This window comes from Notolepis coatsorum (assembly GCF_963971535.1).
Source record: "Notolepis coatsorum genome assembly, chromosome: 12".
Taxonomy (NCBI): domain Eukaryota; kingdom Metazoa; phylum Chordata; class Actinopteri; order Aulopiformes; family Paralepididae; genus Notolepis; species Notolepis coatsorum.
This window is the reverse complement of record NC_140176.1, coordinates 127,012,442-127,031,568: the sequence shown is the minus strand read 5'-3', so window position 1 is coordinate 127,031,568 and position 19,127 is coordinate 127,012,442. Positions and strand designations below refer to the sequence as shown.

General features: G+C 41.4%; 1 protein-coding gene across 2 annotated transcripts in view; it reads left to right on the top strand.

Annotated features, from left to right (window-relative positions):
* LOC311238460 (uncharacterized protein) overlaps window positions 1–19,127 on the top strand; it is a 157,415-nt gene that overhangs the window by 43,709 nt on the left and 94,579 nt on the right. For both annotated transcript variants that reach the window (XM_084326533.1, XM_084326532.1), the window contains exon 3: window positions 12,865–13,039. In XM_084326533.1, the coding sequence (XP_084182659.1) occupies window positions 12,865–13,039 (175 nt within the window). The remainder of the gene's footprint in view (window positions 1–12,864; window positions 13,040–19,127) is intronic.

Here is a 19,127-nt window from a genome sequence, read left to right as displayed (position 1 = left end):
TTGTAAAATTGTAAGAATTAAGACACCAGAAAGAATGGAGGCCTTAAGGATGGACCTTACAAACTACAACTGGGATGAGGTGTATGTTGACGATCCAAATCAGGCATATGATGCTTTTTTGTTGACGTTCACAGAGCTATACAACAAACACTGTCCTATTAGAAAGAGCTGGGTGAAGGATAAATATAAAGGAAAGCCATGGATGACCAAAGCTACGCAAAGGGCGTGCAAAAAGAAAAACTTACTTTACAAGAAATATTTACAACTGAGAACAAGTAAAAGCGAAGAAAAATATAAGCTGTATAAAAACAAACTGACTTCCATTATGAGAGTACAGAAGAAGGAATACTACAATAAAATGTTAGAAGATAGTGCAAATAATATACAAAAGACCTGGAAAATAATCAATCATATTATTCGAAATAGAGGCTATAAATCTGAATTTCCAAGCTATTTTCTAAATAGCTCAGATGCTAAAGTGGACAATGTAAAAAGCATTGTTGAAGATTTCAATGACAACTTTGTGGGTGTTGGAACTACTTTGGCCAGCAAAATTGTTGTGCCTGATGATAAAAAGGATATGTTTAATAATCTTATTAATGATAATATCAGTTCTATGTTCCTTTGTGGGGTAAATTAACTTGATATAATTGATATTGTAAGTAAATTCAAAAACAAAACATCAACTGATATAAACTCCATTGATATGGTAATTATTATAAACTCCATTGATATGGTAATTATTAAAGAAGTAATTCAGTCTATTGTAAAACCTTTGACCTATATATGCAATCTGTCTTTTCAAAGAGGTGTTTTTCCTAATAATATGAAACCAGCAAAGGTAATACCAATATATAAAAATGGAGATAAACATCAAATGGACAATTATAGACCAGTGTCCCTACTTCCTCAATTTTCAAAAATATTAGAGAAACTATTTGTGAAACAACTGGATCTTTTCATTGGCAAATACAAAATACTGAGTGAACACCAGTATGGGTTTAGGAAAAATATAAATACTACATGTGCAGTGATGGAGATGGTAGAAGAAATAACTAAAGCAGTTGAAAATGACAAGTGTTCTATTGGTATTTATATTGACCTACAGAAGGCTTTTGATACAATAGATCACAGCATATTAGTGAGAAAACTGGATAAGTATGGGATACGAGGTATAGCTAACTCTTGGCTAAAGAGCTACTTGGAAAACAGACAGCAATGTGTGCAAATCAATGACACTGTGTCAGGATTTAGGAAGGTCACCTGTGGAGTACCTCAGGGATCTGTGATAGGTCCAAAACTATTTATACTTTATATTAATGATATGTGCAATGTTGCTGAACTGTTAAAGTTTGTTATTTTTGCAGATGATACAAATTTATATTGCTCAGGAAGTAATTTAAAGGAACTTTTGCCTGATATTGAAAGAGAGCTTGAAACTCTCAACTTGGTTTGATGTTAATAAATTGTCTCTCAATATTAAGAAAACTAAATTTATGGTTTTTGGAAATCGAAAAGAAATAGAGGGGGAGATAGAGTTAAAAATATGTGATGTAAAAATAGAAAGAGTTTTTGAGATAAAATTTCTAGGGGTAGTTATTGACCAGAAATTAACATGGAAACAACATGTTAACACTTTGAGCGCCACTAGGGGGAGACGGCAAATCCCCCACCGTGCCACACTCTTAAGAGGCTGATTTAGCGAAAACTCATGATTTCCGCGGATAGATTTCTATATTATATATTTTAGCTATGTGGAAATGGTTGGGCTCATTTGACAATATGCTAGTTGATGTACAATACGCCAAAATCCGTTTGTTGATCCATGCCGTCGTTCGTTCACAATTCCACGCCAAAAAAGGTAAATATTGGCCCAATTCGAGGCGCATTTCCTCAAAGCCGAGATATGAGCGTTTTGCTGCAGCAGCGCGAAATCATATTTCCTCGTCTGAAACACATTGTCCAAGTGCAATAATGTCATGAACTGTACACACAACACTTAGTGGTGTTTATCATTCATGAAATGCAATGCATATATTATATAGAGATATTTGTATCGATCACGTTGTATGCCTATATGCATTTTTATAATAATGTGTAGCTGTATGCTTCAATTCCACACAATTACCGTATACATCTCTCGGCATACTAATATTACATATAGACATTTTCAAGGTAAATCAAAAATATGTATAGAAAACGCAGCAATTTAGCAAAACTGTGCATACGCTTCACATTCGATAAATGGGGGGGGGGGGGGTAGATCATGATTGCATGTATTCCAAGTGCATAATGTCACACATTGTACACTAAACCACTTGGTGTTTTAGCATTCATGAAATGCAATGCATATAGGGATATTTTTTATATAGATTACGTTGCATGCCATATGAATTTTTATAATAATGTATATATATATATATTGCTTCAATTTCACACAATTACTGTATATCTCAGCATACTAATATGTCTTCACAGCTGTTCGTGATGAATTTACCTGCATATCATGGTGTAGTCGTCCACAGGTATTCTGACATGTAATGCTGCTATGATGCCTGAATTTTCCCCAAGGGGATCAATAAAGGAATATCTTATCTCTTTTTTGCATTGCATTGTATTCTGTATATTATAATCTAAGACACACAAGTTATAAAAATCATTGCATTATAATGTATTATGTATATAATACACACTTGACACTTGATGGAGTGGAAGAAATGTCTTTACTTCAGATAAGTAGTGATTGCATTAGCAAGTGCACCATGTGTTCAACAGATACTCGACACACATGTTGTAAAAAACACATTGCATAATAATGTTCTGTATATACACACTTGACACTTGAAGTGTACAATATTTATTCACCATTGGGTACGCCATGTAAAGTGCATTCACATTCATGCTATAAAAAAGCATAATGAACTATCTATAACACTTGAAGTGGACAATATGTGTTCACTTCAGGTAAGGCACAACATGTACAGTGCATTGTTTTGACCTGGACATATCTATACAGTAGCAAAAACAACATACAATGTGTATATATTCAAGTCCATTCATTTTCGACCTGGCAAAATGGCCGCTGCACATGTGCATGTAAAATATGTTTAGTGTTGACCTGACAAAATGGCAGATAACCATTATGTGTGTGCATCAGAACACATATGTACATAGTGTGTTAGTTAGTAAAGTGAGCCATATGTACTCTGTGAAACTCTGTGAAAATGATCAGCAGCTAACACCAGGACACTGATGAACGGCATTGACAAGATAGACCAACATTGCTACTCTGAAAGTGGACCAAGAATAGTGTTTCAAATATATCCATGTGCACAGTAAATTTTGCAGAGTAAATTTTACTCAAACTGAGTCCATTTGGGTCTATGCTAATATTCTGGTCTGGCTGAAATAGCTCCTGGAATCGGTTGACAAGGTAATCTAGGACCGGGCGTACGTTGTACAGTTTATCAGCCTTGTCTGCTGTCTCGTTGTTGCTAAAATGTAGGAACCTCCAAATGATCTGGTATCTATTGCGTGACATTGTGTTGGAGAAATGGGCGCAATGGAAACATTTTAGAGTTGACCAGTACAGTTTGAGTAAAATGTACTCAGTTTGAGTAAAATATACTCAGCAAAATTTACTGTGTGCCAACACCTTTGTTCTGTACAACCAGTAATACCTATATTGTGAAATACTTACACTATTTACAAGACACTATACAATATACTACACACCCTCAATAACCCTACGCTCTGCATCGTCTGGCCGCCTCAGACACACATTGTTACTCAGCTGATAGAGTTGTGCCTGTCCTGATGACTTGTCGTACAGAACCTGTAAGTCACTTTGGATAAAAGCGTCAGCTAAATGACTAAATGTATACACTCATATATCATAACACATACTACGGGGAAGTACGCACCCATCCATATATATATATATTTCATGGAGAGTGTTTCCACTCTTAGCACACAAAGAGAGTTTATGCTAGCGATAATGCTCAGCTAGCATAATCTCTCTTTGTGTGGTAGGGTGTGAAACACTCTTGATGTAGGGGGACTCCACACTTCGAGCAGTATGATCTGGTTTCCCGCCTAATGCCTTTTTTTTTACAGACCCGGCACTCTCTCGTGGGATGCGTCTTTTTTGGGGTGGGTGGGTACTTCTCCATAACATGCATTTTTAGCTTGCCATCCAACCTGCAGTGTGGATCTGTCTTTTGGGCCCTGGAAGCTCCCTCCCACCTCACACCCCCCACCCCCCCACCTGCGGCACCTGCCTCTGCCTCACCTGCGGCACGTGCGGCACTGGCCACTGTGCGAGCTAAACCGGCTGCATCTGCCTCATCACACAAGTCAGCGATGACTTGTATTTGAAACTGCATGAGTGACTTGTGCGGTCCTGTTGGCTGTCTGGCTCTGTACAGAACATAGGCATTGTTCATGGCTATTTGAATCAAATATACTACGAACTTCTTGGTCCACTTTGCAGTCTTCCTAATGAACGGATAGTAACTGATATGTTGATCTAACTTGTCAACCCCGTTCATGCAGACATTATATGTGAGCACGCAGTCTGGCTTCATTGCCGGTACCTTCGTCCTATGACCCTTCTTCCAGACGAGTGTTTCCATTAGAGTGCCATGGTGAAAGCTGCTGATCATTTTGACAATCCGCTTGTCTCTCCAGGCGAGAACCATGACCCGATTGTTGTGCAGGGCCATGGTCTCGCCCACCGGCAGGTCAACATTGGTTACATGCTTTATCTGCGCCGGTTCTCCCCGGTGCATCCTCAAGGTACCGCAGATGTGGGTCCTCAACTGTAGGAGTATGTCAGACAAGGCCACTGAATTGTAGAAGTTATCCATGTACAAAAAATAACCTTTGCCCGACAGACGTCCTAGGAGCCCAACAACCGTGTCCTTGAGGGGTGCATAGTCCCCACAAAATGGTCGCAGTGAAAAGCAGTAACCAGTGTGAGAATCACAGAGCACATATGACCTGATCCCATATTTGGTGCGCTTCAGGGGGCTGAACACTCTGAATTGTAGTTTGCCACGCCAGGCCAGCATCCCCTCGTCTATGCTAATATTCTTGTCTGGCTGAAATAGCTCCCGGAATCGGTTGACAAGGTAGTCAAGGACCGGGCGTACTTTGTACATTTTATCAGACTTGTCTGCTGTCTCGTTGTTGCTAAAATGTAGAAACCTCCAAATGACCTGGTATCTATTACGTGCCATTGTTTTGGAGAAATAGGCGCAATGGAAAAACTTTAGAGTTGACCAGTACATGTATAGTTGCGGCTTCCGATCGATCCCAGTTAGGAATAGTATTCCTAGGAACTTCCACAACTCCGCAAGGGTGACAGGCGTCCAACTGCGTAGCCTGTTACTCTCCCTGTTGGGATCAATGACGGCCATTGTTTGTTCAGCATACAAGTTTGTTTCCTGTACAATGCCACCCATGAGTTCATCAGTGAGGAACAGCCGCAGAAAGGCAAGGGGCTTGGTGGATGTGATGGTGGCCGCATCGTGTAGTGGTCCTGGCTCTGCGTCAAAGGTAAATTTAAGTGGCACAAAACTATCTGTACCTTTGATCCACTCATCGCTCCCACCAGCAGCTGTGCTTTTACGGCCCCGGCCCCGACCTCTGCCCCGGCCTCGACCTTTGCCTGTAAATTATGAGATTACAATAACTAACTGGTATACTACAATGCACTGTAGACACATTCATATAATACATATTTAGAAACTTGTGTGAGTGAATGAGTCAGTGTGAGATAGTGATCAAAACTCACCCCGCTGCTTAGCGTGAAAATCCTCTTCTTCAGAATCTGTCTCTGCCTCAGCAGCTGGTCCTTTCGCTGAAATACAATGCATGAGAGAGAAAGAGAGAGAGATAGAGAGAGCGAGATATATACACACCTATCGGAGGTGTGCATGGTCTCCTTGCTGCAGGGCAGTACAGTGCGATATATATGTTGCACGTGCGACACTGACGTCAGTCTGTGCGATGAAAGGATTGACTTCAATAGCACTGGAGCGATGGCCCGCTATCCACTTGGTACTTGTAGTCTTGTGCGATTAAATACAATGTCCCTTCTGCGTAAAACTCCATATATCAAACACCAAATCCCATAATCCCTAGCGAACAATATCCCCGCGAGTTGCGAGCAAATGCATCTAACACGCTTTGCATCATCGCCATTCCTTTATGCCCACATCGCCCGAAATGAACGTTACATTAGCATAAGCTAACAAGCTAATCCTGATCAGAGGCAGAGCCATAGAGACGGTGTGGACTGGGGAAAGGGTGTGTGTGTGTCGAGAGGAGTGGAAGTTTGAAGACAGACTAGATGATGCAGGGGTGGTGAGTTGAAACAGTGTGAATGAATGACAACTTTATTTAACAGATTGCAGAATGGGTACAATACAGTACGGCTCAATACACACAATTGTTAAGGGGATGCAGACCAGAGAAAGACTTTCGTCTTGTTTACATCAGGGTCCCCAGTGTGTGTGTGTGTCCCAACCGACCCCACTTCTATGTTTCAATAAATTATTTGCATTTAAAACTATTAACGCTGACTCATTCCTTCAGTCCACTCAAAATTATGCTAATATTCCTTGTTGTTTATGATATTAATTGAAAATATCATATGAGAGTATTATAGTAATAATAACACATGGCGATATACTAAAAAGCAATTTATAATTTTTGGCTGGTAAAAAATCTGCCTTTTTTAAATCTACCAGCCAAATGGCTGGTAAGTCAAAAGGTTAAGTTTGTTCCCTGACTGCAACTAAATAACACAAATACAATAGGCACATTTGTGACTGTTACAAATATAACACGTTTTATACTTGTGCTACAAGATTTTGGCCAGTGCTACAAAACTATCAACCTCTGTAGCACCAGTGCTATGTGCAAAAAAAGTTAACGTACAGCCCTGCCTTGCTGTACGCATGGCAACTTCGACATCGGAGTCAACGGACTCCATGTCATCTATTGCGCCTTCTGCAATCTCCTCCACAGAGTCTGTGTCAGAATCTGCAATAAAAAACAGTAAAGTCAGATTTTTGAGAGAGAGAGAGGAGAGGACACACCGTTTAGAGAGATATAGATAGAGAGAGAGGAGAGAGAGAGAGAGAGAGAGAGTTACACAATGTTGTATGTTGTTTTTGCTACTGTATAGATATGTCCAGGTCAAAACAATGCACTGTACATGTTGTGCCTTACCTGAAGTGAACACATATTGTCCACTTCAAGTGTTATAGATAGTTCATTATGCTTTTTTATAGCATGAATGTGAATGCACTTTACATGGTGTACCAAAATGGTGCTTTTATCTGAAGTGAATACATTTTTTACACCAAGTGTTTATAGTGTGCCGAGTTGAACACAAGACCTTTATAAATGTACATGTGTGCTGATGCACACACATAATGGTTATCTGCCATTTTGTCAGGTCAACACTAAACATATTTTACATGCACATGTGCAGCGGCCATTTTGCCAGGTCGAAAATGAATGGACTTGAATATATACACATTGTATGTTGTTTTTGCTACTGTATAGATATGTCCAGGTCAAAACAATGCACTGTACATGTTGTGCCTTATGCCAGGGAGAGGGGAAGATAGAGAGAGAGAGAGAGATAGAGAGATAGGCACCTGGATGTATGCCTAACAGATCACACAGTGTCATGTCTAACAAAATGTGCATTGAGCCATGCCACATAAAAGCACATCAAAAGACACAAGAGAGAGAGAGAGAGAGACATCAACAAGCATACTGTATTGGATAATCACTGTCTACACAAGGCCCACATCAAGCATTGCTGGGGTGGGGGGGGGGGGTGGGGTGGGATGGGGGGGGGCGGGGAGAGAGAGAGAGAGAGAGAGGGGGGGGGGGCAGAGAGAGAGAGAGACTACTACACAGAGAGAGAGAGAACTACACAGAGAGAGAGAGAGAGAGAGAGACACATCAACAAATTATCTGGTGGGGTCATATACTCACAACACAATACCCACATCAAAGCATTGCTGGGGTGGGGGGTGGGGATGGGATGGGGGGGGGGGGTTACTAACACCTAGGGATGCCCCCCGGACCCCGGTTTTAAACGGGAACCGGTACTATATTAGAAAATACCGGAGTATTTATAAGCTCTGACGTCCTCGGTACTGCTATCGATACTCTAGAGAAATTATTATTATTATTATTATTATTATTATTATTTAAAAGTTGCGAACGATCCTCTCTCTGTCTCTGCACGAGAAGCGAGCCGCAGCCAGCGAGTCAATTATTACACACACTCCTCGCGAGTCGCTCGCTAGTGCTACACATAGACATACGGGTACTACATATGGGTACTCCTTAATGAAAGTGCTCCCCGACGCCCCGTGCTATAGCGCGCTGCACACAGACAGCAGCTCTGCATGCACTGAGTCGTGATCATGGCGGATAGAGCGAAGCGTTCTAAAGTATGGATATACTTTACAAGGGTCAATGCCGACAATGCACGTTGCCACAAGTGCAACAAAACATTTGCCAGTAAGGGTGGCAATACGAGCAAATCAATTTATCAAAACATCTGTTGGCAAAACATGATATTAGTGTGCAGAAATGCGCGTATTCGACTGCCTTGCGCGCAGTGTTCCATCTGCATACTGCAGCCGTAACCCAAGATACGGAGTTGCCTAGGCTAATAACGAATTATTACAAATAGGCTAATAAACAAAACAATTGTTTAGCTACAAATACTACAATCTAAACTTTGTATAGATCGTCAAGCTGAGGCGTCAGCCACTATGTCCCAGCCCAGTGAGCCCAGGGCCACCACACATCCTCCCTCTACCTCCCTCCACCACCCAAAGTCCTTTCTCCCTAGCAGCTAGAGGAAGGATGACAGAGGATAGGGTGAACGAGTGTCACAGTTCTGTTAGCCTTTTGCATTTGTTGTTTATTATAAAAAGTCTATAATTCAGAGTCAGACACATTTAAAACATTGTTGCTGCTGTTGCTGAAGAAATTATATTAATTTATTATATTTATTTATAAAGTTATATAAAAGAACATTGCTGCTGCTGTTGCTGAAGAAATTATATTTATTTATAATACTTATTTATAAAGTTGTATTTATAAATAATAAAGCAATGTTGATTCTGTTCTTAATTAATTGTCTTTTTTTCTTGCAAAAAAATAACCAAAAAGAACCGATAAGAGTATCGATAAAGTACCGAACCGTTAAGCAGTATCGATAAGAGTAGTCGTATCGATAAAATCCTAACGATACCCATCCCTACTAACACCTGAACATATGCCTAACAGGTCACACAGTGTCATGTCTAACAAAATGTGCATTGAGCCATGCCACATCAAAGCACATCAAAAGACACAACGTGGCTACTGGCTAGTGCTACATCAATCAAGGCCATTTACCATGCTGCATTGAGCATGCCACATCAAAGACCACGTGGCGATATCATGCATGCAGTCACAAAACATTCTAATCAAATTGTAATTTTATATGTACTATTATGCATACCCAGTCTCCTGTTGTACGGCCAAACGCCTTCACGTTCGTGCATGGGTTCATCATCATCCATGTCGTCTTCCATGTCCATTCTGCCTGGACCTATAAAGATATATATAATAAATCACAGTTAGCATCAATGGTCAAACATTCAATCATAAACCAGGCCATATCTAGGCCGTGCACTTTGCTTTTCATGACATTGACTAAACACATGCATATATTCGCGTTACTGTGTATATACCCCGCGTTACAGACTCAATATAGCGACACAATAATAATAATTCATTGATTTTTATAGCACTTTTCAAAGACCCACATTCTCTGATCATATACATACGCTGCACATGCATATATTAGCTTGCAATGTATCTACAAACATTCGATCATACGAGATACATTCACGCACATGGATTCAATAAACACATGCATATATATGTAAGGGATAATGTATGGCTACGAGGTCATTGTCGCAAAATAATTGACCGACACAGAGTTTAAAATACAGAGGCGCCGTGCCGAGGTGTTTTAAACGTAGACATTATCCCGCTTATTACATGGCTAACTTACTAACAATATACCTAATTCATTTGACAAATCGCAGTTGTTCTGTGGCTCTGTCAGCCCAAATAAAGTGATTATTATTATCGCGGGCAGCCTCTGGCTCCGCTGTCAGTGCAGCGCTATACATTATCCCGCTTATTACATGGCTAACTTACTAACAATATACCTAATTCATTTGACAAATCGCAGTTGTTCTGTGGCTCTGTCAGCCCAAATAAAGTGATTATTATTATCGCGGGCAGCCTCTGTGTTCTGGCTCCGCTCGTCGCTCCGCCCCCTGTCATCGCCGGCACGGCAGTGTCTAATTGCACTGAAACAGTGTGTCAGTGGGCTTGATTGCGAACAGCTGCGCTCTGCGGTCATTATTGAAAAATCTGCGGTCATTAATGACCGCAGTCGGGGGGCTATTGACCAATCACAAGCAAGCATTTCGGCGAATGTGAAAACGCCATGTAATAAATATATATATTCGAGTTACACATGTCTTGAATTGACCATTTATTGAATTGAAATAACCTGGTGTCCACTTGTCAATATCATCAGCGATGTCGATCTCAGACTCATCCGAGGTGTGGGAGGACGGCGGCGACACATGCCGGGTCTTCGCAACCCGCTTCCTTGTTGCTCTGACCGGGAGTGGCGCGATCGTTACCGGAGAGCCGGTGGCAGCGGCCACGACCGGAGAACTGATCGGTGCCGGCCTCACCTGAGGCGGAGGTGCACGGCTTGTACCCGCTGTAGCTGGTGCAACCGGGGCCCCAACCCGCTTCTTTGTGGCTCTGACCGGGAGCGGCGCGATCGTTACCGGAGAGCCGGTGGCAGCGGCCACGACCGGAGAACTGATCGGTGCCGGCCTCACCTGAGGCGGAGGTGCACGGCTCGTCCCAGCGGCAGCTGGTGGAACCGGGGCCTGGGTGAACGGCAGTGTAGTCTGGACGTATCGGTCCGGGAGTTTGCCTCTCCTAACCGACTTCCTCGTTCTCCGCATTGTGAATACCTACGCTCAACTATTACTATAAAAACGGCTATGAAAATCTACTAACTAGTGTTACTAAAACACGGACTAAGCACTTATCTAAAAGTGCTGTACTTGCTACAGTACTGCAACTAATATTACCTGGTACTACAAAAGAAAATAAGTATTACAAAATGAAGAAAATATATTATCAATCACTACTACTACTAGAAAGAAATACTATCACTACTACTATCAATGCTAAATGCTCAAAATCAAATCAAAACGCTAATCTCTCTCTATCTCTCTATCTATCAATGATAACTGTATTCACAAAATCCGAAGACGCACTGAGCTCACGCTGTGTGTGCTCAGGTTAAATATCAGGTGGGCAGGTCAAGATCGTCACAATCTTTACTATCGACCAATCACAGCAGAGATCCATCATCCTTATAATAATGCAGGTAAGAATATAGGACAGGCACATATAAGCACTATGCTTCAGTCTGTACCTTTTTCAGTCACTGTAAATAATCAAATATTGATAAATTATTATGTATATTGTACTTTTTTTTGATAACTGAAAATAATAAACTACTACTACTACTACCCATGGCCTTAACTGACAACCAACAGGAACCAAACAATTTATTTATTAAGTGGGAATTAATAAATGTCCACAATTTAATAAGATATAACAGTCCATTTAATCTTTTTAAGTGCTGCAACTCACATTATCACAATGTCAGTAGCCTAGCTATATCTATTCTATTGTGATGAAATATAGTAATGCATAATTTATGCACCTTTAGTTTATTTCGTTTATAAAGGACAGTGTGTACTGACAATTTGCATTAAACAAATAGATGGATGCACCAGATTTAGCAAGAAGCTATCATTTCCATCTATAGTCCTATGTACTGTAACGTTACATAGCTATTTAATCACAATAGTGTCAGTGATTAGCCTCGCCCTCTAGCTGTATCTATTGTGATCACCAGAGATCATCGTTAGAGAGCTGGTGTGTTTTGGGAAGCACAGTGTTTTCCCGTGTTCCTGACATGGCTTTTGGAGACTAAAAGTGATCTTCGCACGTGTTTTTGCGGGTCCAGTCCACGGTATGTTGACAGAATTTGCAAAACACCTTGTCGCCTGAGGCTCTGCTATGAGTTTAGGGCTTAGTGCGGAATTTCTTCCGACGTTAGCGTTAACGACGACACCGAAGCAAGCAGCTAGACGCTTGGACATGGCTGCGTGTTGTGTGTAACGCGTCCCCGGTCATGTTTGCGTTGCACCAAACGCTCCATTTTCTCCCGAACATGGAATTTCAGTCCAGATTAGCACAAATTCTGCAATATTCCACGTTTTACAGTTGATTCCATTTTTATTGGTCAATTCCGCGATTCCGTCCGCGATTCCGTGAACGTGGATTTCATATGGCTCTAGTACTGTGTTACATTCATAGGCAAAAAAACACCTCACTGAGATTTAAGCTAGTGGTTCTTATCCACTTCCATTAATTTGTGATAAGCTAGGCTTAGTTCAGCCGGATAGCTTTCTACTGAATGTACAGAGATTGGTTTCTATCGTCTGACTCTGGAGAAGACGCTGAGAGCATTTCCCATAATGTTTACGAGCGCCTTTAATGTCTACTATTCGGTGTAATTAAATAATCCGATCCGATACTTAACCTCCAAGTCCCTGCATCATTATCGATGGTGAGCAGGATGCTATCCATGCACCCCTCATGTCCTTAGCAAGCTGCTTCATCCTTTTAGTACTTTTGACAAATCTTAACCTTTGCTTATAGGACAGCGACAAGGAGGAAAGTGAACCTCCTAAGAAGAAAGACACAGCCAGGTCCCACCGGAAGAAACGCAAGAGGGACGAGGAGGACGAGGAGGACGAGGTGGTGGTTATTTGCGGAGGAGCTGAAGCAGATGGATCCAGGGCAAAGAAAAGCCGACATAGATCAAGCTCATCAGGTAGGTCATCACTACTTCAGACCTACTGTACTATGTAGCTCTTGTTTCCTGTACATTGAGTGTCTACTCTCATCCTAGCTTCTCCTCTTGTCGCTTCAGTAAGTCTACTCTCATCCTAGCTTCTCTTGTCTCTTCAGTAAGTCTACTCTCATCCTAGCTTCTCTTCTTGTCTCTTCAGTAAGTCTACTCTCATCCTAGCTTCTCTTCTTGTCTCTTCAGTAAGTCTACTCTCATCCTAGCTTCTCTTCTTGTCTCTTCAGTAAGTCTACTCTCATCCTAGCTTCTCTTCTTGTCTCTTCAGTAAGTCTACTCTCATCCTAGCTTCTCTTCTTGTCTCTTCAGTAAGTCTACTCTCATCCTAGCTTCTCCTCTTGTCTCTTCAGTAAGTCTACTCATCCTAGCTTCTCTTGTCTCTTCAGTAAGTCTACTCTCATCCTAGCTTCTCTTCTTGTCTCTTCAGTAAGTCTACTCTCATCCTAGCTTCTCCTCTTGTCTCTTCAGTAAGTCTACTCTCATCCTAGCTTCTCTTCTTGTCTCTTCAGTAAGTCTACTCTCATCCTAGCTTCTCCTCTTGTCTCTTCAGTAAGTCTACTCTCATCCTAGCTTCTCTTCTTGTCTCTTCAGTAAGTCTACTCTCATCCTAGCTTCTCTTCTTGTCTCTTCAGTAAGTCTACGCTCATCCTAGCTTCTCTTGTCTCAGTAGGTCTACTCTCATCCTAGCTTCTCTTGTCTCTTCAGTAAGTCTACTCTCATCCTAGCTTCTCTTGTCTCTTCAGTAAGTCTACTCTCATCCTAGCTTCTCTTCTCTCTTCAGTAACTCTACTCTCATCCTAGCTTCTCTTCTTGTCTCTTCAGTAAGTCTACTCTCATCCTAGCTTCTCTTGTCTATTCAGTAAGTCTACTCTCATCCTAGCTTCTCTTCTTGTCTCTTCAGTAAGTCTACTCTCATCCTAGCTTCTCTTCTTGTCTCTTCAGTAAGTCTACTCTCATCCTAGCTTCTCTTGTCTCTTCAGTAAGTCTACTCTCATCCTAGCTTCTCTTGTCTCTTCAGTAAGTCTACTCTCATCCTAGCTTCTCTTCTTGTCTCTTCAGTAAGTCTACTCTCATCCTAGCTTCTCTTCTTGTCTCTTCAGTAAGTCTACTCTCATCCTAGCTTCTCTTCTTGTCTCTTCAGTAAGTCTACTCTCATCCTAGCTTCTCTTGTCTCTTCAGTAAGTCTACTCTCATCCTAGCTTCTCTTCTTGTCTCTTCAGTAAGTCTACTCTCATCCTAGCTTCTCTTCTTGTCTCTTCAGTAAGTCTACTCTCATCCTAGCTTCTCTTCTTGTCTCTTCAGTAAGTCTACTCTCATCCTAGCTTCTCTTCTTTTCTCTTCAGTAAGTCTACTCTCATCCTAGCTTCTCTTCTTGTCTCTTCAGTAAGTCTACTCTCATCCTAGCTTCTCTTGTCTCTTCAGTAAGTCTACTCTCATCCTAGCTTCTCTTGTCTCTTCAGTAAGTCTACTCTCATCCTAGCTTCTCTTCTTGTCTCTTCAGTAAGTCTACTCTCATCCTAGCTTCTCTTCTTGTCTCTTCAGTAAGTCTACTCTCATCCTAGCTTCTCTTCTTGTCTCTTCAGTAAGTCTACTCTCATCCTAGCTTCTCTTCTTGTCTCTTCAGTAAGTCTACTCTCATCCTAGCTTCTCTTCTTGTCTCTTCAGTAAGTCTACTCTCATCCTAGCTTCTCCTCTTGTCTCTTCAGTAAGTCTACTCTCATCCTAGCTTCTCTTCTTGTCTCTTCAGTAAGTCTACTCTCATCCTAGCTTCTCTTCTTGTCTCTTCAGTAAGTCTACTCTCATCCTAGCTTCTCTTCTTGTCTCTTCAGTAAGTCTACTCTCATCCTAGCTTCTCCTCTTGTCTCTTCAGTAAGTCTACTCTCATCCTAGCTTCTCTTCTTGTCTCTTCAGTAAGTCTACTCTCATCCTAGCTTCTCTTGTCTCTTCAGTAAGTCTACTCTCATCCTAGCTTCCCCTCTTGTCTCTTCAGTAAGTCTACTCTCATCCTAGCTTCTCTTGTCTCTTCAGTAAGTCTACTCTCATCCTAGCTTCTCTTCTTGTCTCTTCAGTAAGTCTACTCTCATCCTAGCTTCTTTTGTCTCTTCAGTAAGTCTACTCTCATCCTAGCTTCTCTTCTTGTCTCTTCAGTAAGTCTACTCTCATCCTAGCTTCTCTTGTCTCTTCAGTAAGTCTACTCTCATCCTAGCTTCTCTTCTTGTCTCTTCAGTAAGTCTACTCTCATCCTAGCTTCTCTTCTTGTCTCTTCAGTAAGTCTACTCTCATCCTAGCTTCTCTTCTTGTCTCTTCAGTAAGTCTACTCTCATCCTAGCTTCTCTTGTCTCTTCAGTAAGTCTACTCTCATCCTAGCTTCTCTTGTCTCTTCAGTAAGTCTACTCTCATCCTAGCTTCTCTTGTCTCTTCAGTAAGTCTACTCTCATCCTAGCTTCTCTTGTCTCTTCAGTAAGTCTACTCTCATCCTAGCTTCTCTTGTCTCTTCAGTAAGTCTACTCTCATCCTAGCTTCTCTTGTCTCTTCAGTAAGTCTACTCTCATCCTAGCTTCTCTTGTCTCTTCAGTAAGTCTACTCTCATCCTAGCTTCTCTTGTTTCTTCAGTAAGTCTACTCTCATCCTAGCTTCTCTTCTTGTCTCTTCAGTAAGTCTACTCATCCTAGCTTCTCTTCTTGTCTCTTCAGTAACTCTACTCTCATCCTAGCTTCTCTTCTTGTCTCTTCAGTAAGTCTACTCTCATCCTAGCTTCTCTTCTTGTCTCTTCAGTAAGTCTACTCTCATCCTAGCTTCTCTTGTCTCTTCAGTAAGTCTACTCTCATCCTAGCTTCTCTTGTCTCTTCAGTAAGTCTACTCTCATCCTAGCTTCTCTTCTTGTCTCTTCAGTAAGTCTACTCTCATCCTAGCTTCTCTTGTCTCTTCAGTAAGTCTACTCTCATCCTAGCTTCTCTTCTCTTGTCTCTTCAGTAAGTCTACTCTCATCCTAGCTTCTCTTCTCTTGTCTCTTCAGTAAGTCTACTCTCATCCTAGCTTCTCTTCTCTTGTCTCTTCAGTAAGTCTACTCTCATCCTAGCTTCTCTTCTCTTGTCTCTTCAGTAAGTCTACTCTCATCCTAGCTTCTCTTGTCTCTTCAGTAAGTCTACTCTCATCCTAGCTTCTCCTCTTGTCTCTTCAGTAAGTCTACTCTCATCCTAGCTTCTCTTCTTGTCTCTTCAGTAAGTCTACTCTCATCCTAGCTTCTCTTCTTGTCTCTTCAGTAAGTCTACTCTCATCCTAGCTTCTCTTCTTGTCTCTTCAGTAAGTCTACTCTCATCCTAGCTTCTCTTCTTGTCTCTTCAGTAAGTCTACTCTCATCCTAGCTTCTCCTCTTGTCTCTTCAGTAAGTCTACTCTCATCCTAGCTTCTCTTCTTGTCTCTTCAGTAAGTCTACTCTCATCCTAGCTTCTCTTGTCTCTTCAGTAAGTCTACTCTCATCCTAGCTTCCCCTCTTGTCTCTTCAGTAAGTCTACTCTCATCCTAGCTTCTCTTGTCTCTTCAGTAAGTCTACTCTCATCCTAGCTTCTCTTCTTGTCTCTTCAGTAAGTCTACTCTCATCCTAGCTTCTTTTGTCTCTTCAGTAAGTCTACTCTCATCCTAGCTTCTCTTCTTGTCTCTTCAGTAAGTCTACTCTCATCCTAGCTTCTCTTGTCTCTTCAGTAAGTCTACTCTCATCCTAGCTTCTCTTGTCTCTTCAGTAAGTCTACTCTCATCCTAGCTTCTCTTCTTGTCTCTTCAGTAAGTCTACTCTCATCCTAGCTTCTCTTCTTGTCTCTTCAGTAAGTCTACTCTCATCCTAGCTTCTCTTGTCTCTTCAGTAAGTCTACTCTCATCCTAGCTTCTCTTGTCTCTTCAGTAAGTCTACTCTCATCCTAGCTTCTCTTGTCTCTTCAGTAAGTCTACTCTCATCCTAGCTTCTCTTGTCTCTTCAGTAAGTCTACTCTCATCCTAGCTTCTCTTGTCTCTTCAGTAAGTCTACTCTCATCCTAGCTTCTCTTGTCTCTTCAGTAAGTCTACTCTCATCCTAGCTTCTCTTGTTTCTTCAGTAAGTCTACTCTCATCCTAGCTTCTCTTCTTGTCTCTTCAGTAAGTCTACTCATCCTAGCTTCTCTTCTCTCTTCAGTAACTCTACTCTCATCCTAGCTTCTCTTCTTGTCTCTTCAGTAAGTCTACTCTCATCCTAGCTTCTCTTCTTGTCTCTTCAGTAAGTCTACTCTCATCCTAGCTTCTCTTGTCTCTTCAGTAAGTCTACTCTCATCCTAGCTTCTCTTCTTGTCTCTTTAGTAAGTCTACTCTCATCCTAGCTTCTCTTCTTGTCTCTTCAGTAAGTCTACTCTCATCCTAGCTTCTCTTGTCTCTTCAGTAAGTCTACTCTCATCCTAGCTTCTCTTCTTGTCTCTTCAGTAAGTCTACTCTCATCCTAGCTTCTCTTGTCTCTTCAGTAAGTCTACTCTCATCCTAGCTTCTCTTCTTGTCTCTTCAGTAAGTCTACTCATCCTAGCTTCTCTTCTCTCTTCAGTAACTCTACTCTCATCCTAGCTTCTCTTGTCTCTTCAGTAAGTCTACTCTCATCCTAGCTTCTCTTCTTGTCTCTTCAGTAAGTCTACTCTCATCCTAGCTTCTCTTCTTGTCTCTTCAGTAAGTCTACTCTCATCCTAGCTTCTCTTCTTGTCTCTTCAGTAAGTCTACTCTCATCCTAGCTTCTCTTGTCTCTTCAGTAAGTCTACTCTCATCCTAGCTTCTCTTGTCTCTTCAGTAAGTCTACTCTCATCCTAGCTTCTCCTCTTGTCTCTTCAGTAAGTCTACTCTCATCCTAGCTTCTCTTCTTGTCTCTTCAGTAAGTCTACTCTCATCCTAGCTTCTCTTCTTGTCTCTTCAGTAAGTCTACTCTCATCCTAGCTTCTCTTCTTGTCTCTTCAGTAAGTCTACTCTCATCCTAGCTTCTCTTCTTGTCTCTTCAGTAAGTCTACTCTCATCCTAGCTTCTCCTCTTGTCTCTTCAGTAAGTCTACTCTCATCCTAGCTTCTCTTCTTGTCTCTTCAGTAAGTCTACTCTCATCCTAGCTTCTCTTGTCTCTTCAGTAAGTCTACTCTCATCCTAGCTTCCCCTCTTGTCTCTTCAGTAAGTCTACTCTCATCCTAGCTTCTCTTGTCTCTTCAGTAAGTCTACTCTCATCCTAGCTTCTCTTCTTGTCTCTTCAGTAAGTCTACTCTCATCCTAGCTTCTTTTGTCTCTTCAGTAAGTCTACTCTCATCCTAGCTTCTCTTCTTGTCTCTTCAGTAAGTCTACTCTCATCCTAGCTTCTCTTGTCTCTTCAGTAAGTCTACTCTCATCCTAGCTTCTCTTGTCTCTTCAGTAAGTCTACTCTCATCCTAGCTTCTCTTCTTGTCTCTTCAGTAAGTCTACTCTCATCCTAGCTTCTCTTCTTGTCTCTTCAGTAAGTCTACTCTCATCCTAGCTTCTCTTGTCTCTTCAGTAAGTCTACTCTCATCCTAGCTTCTCTTGTCTCTTCAGTAAGTCTACTCTCATCCTAGCTTCTCTTGTCTCTTCAGTAAGTCTACTCTCATCCTAGCTTCTCTTGTCTCTTCAGTAAGTCTACTCTCATCCTAGCTTCTCTTGTCTCTTCAGTAAGTCTACTCTCATCCTAGCTTCTCTTGTCTCTTCAGTAAGTCTACTCTCATCCTAGCTTCTCTTGTTTCTTCAGTAAGTCTACTCTCATCCTAGCTTCTCTTCTTGTCTCTTCAGTAAGTCTACTCATCCTAGCTTCTCTTCTCTCTTCAGTAACTCTACTCTCATCCTAGCTTCTCTTCTTGTCTCTTCAGTAAGTCTACTCTCATCCTAGCTTCTCTTCTTGTCTCTTCAGTAAGTCTACTCTCATCCTAGCTTCTCTTGTCTCTTCAGTAAGTCTACTCTCATCCTAGCTTCTCTTCTTGTCTCTTTAGTAAGTCTACTCTCATCCTAGCTTCTCTTCTTGTCTCTTCAGTAAGTCTACTCTCATCCTAGCTTCTCTTGT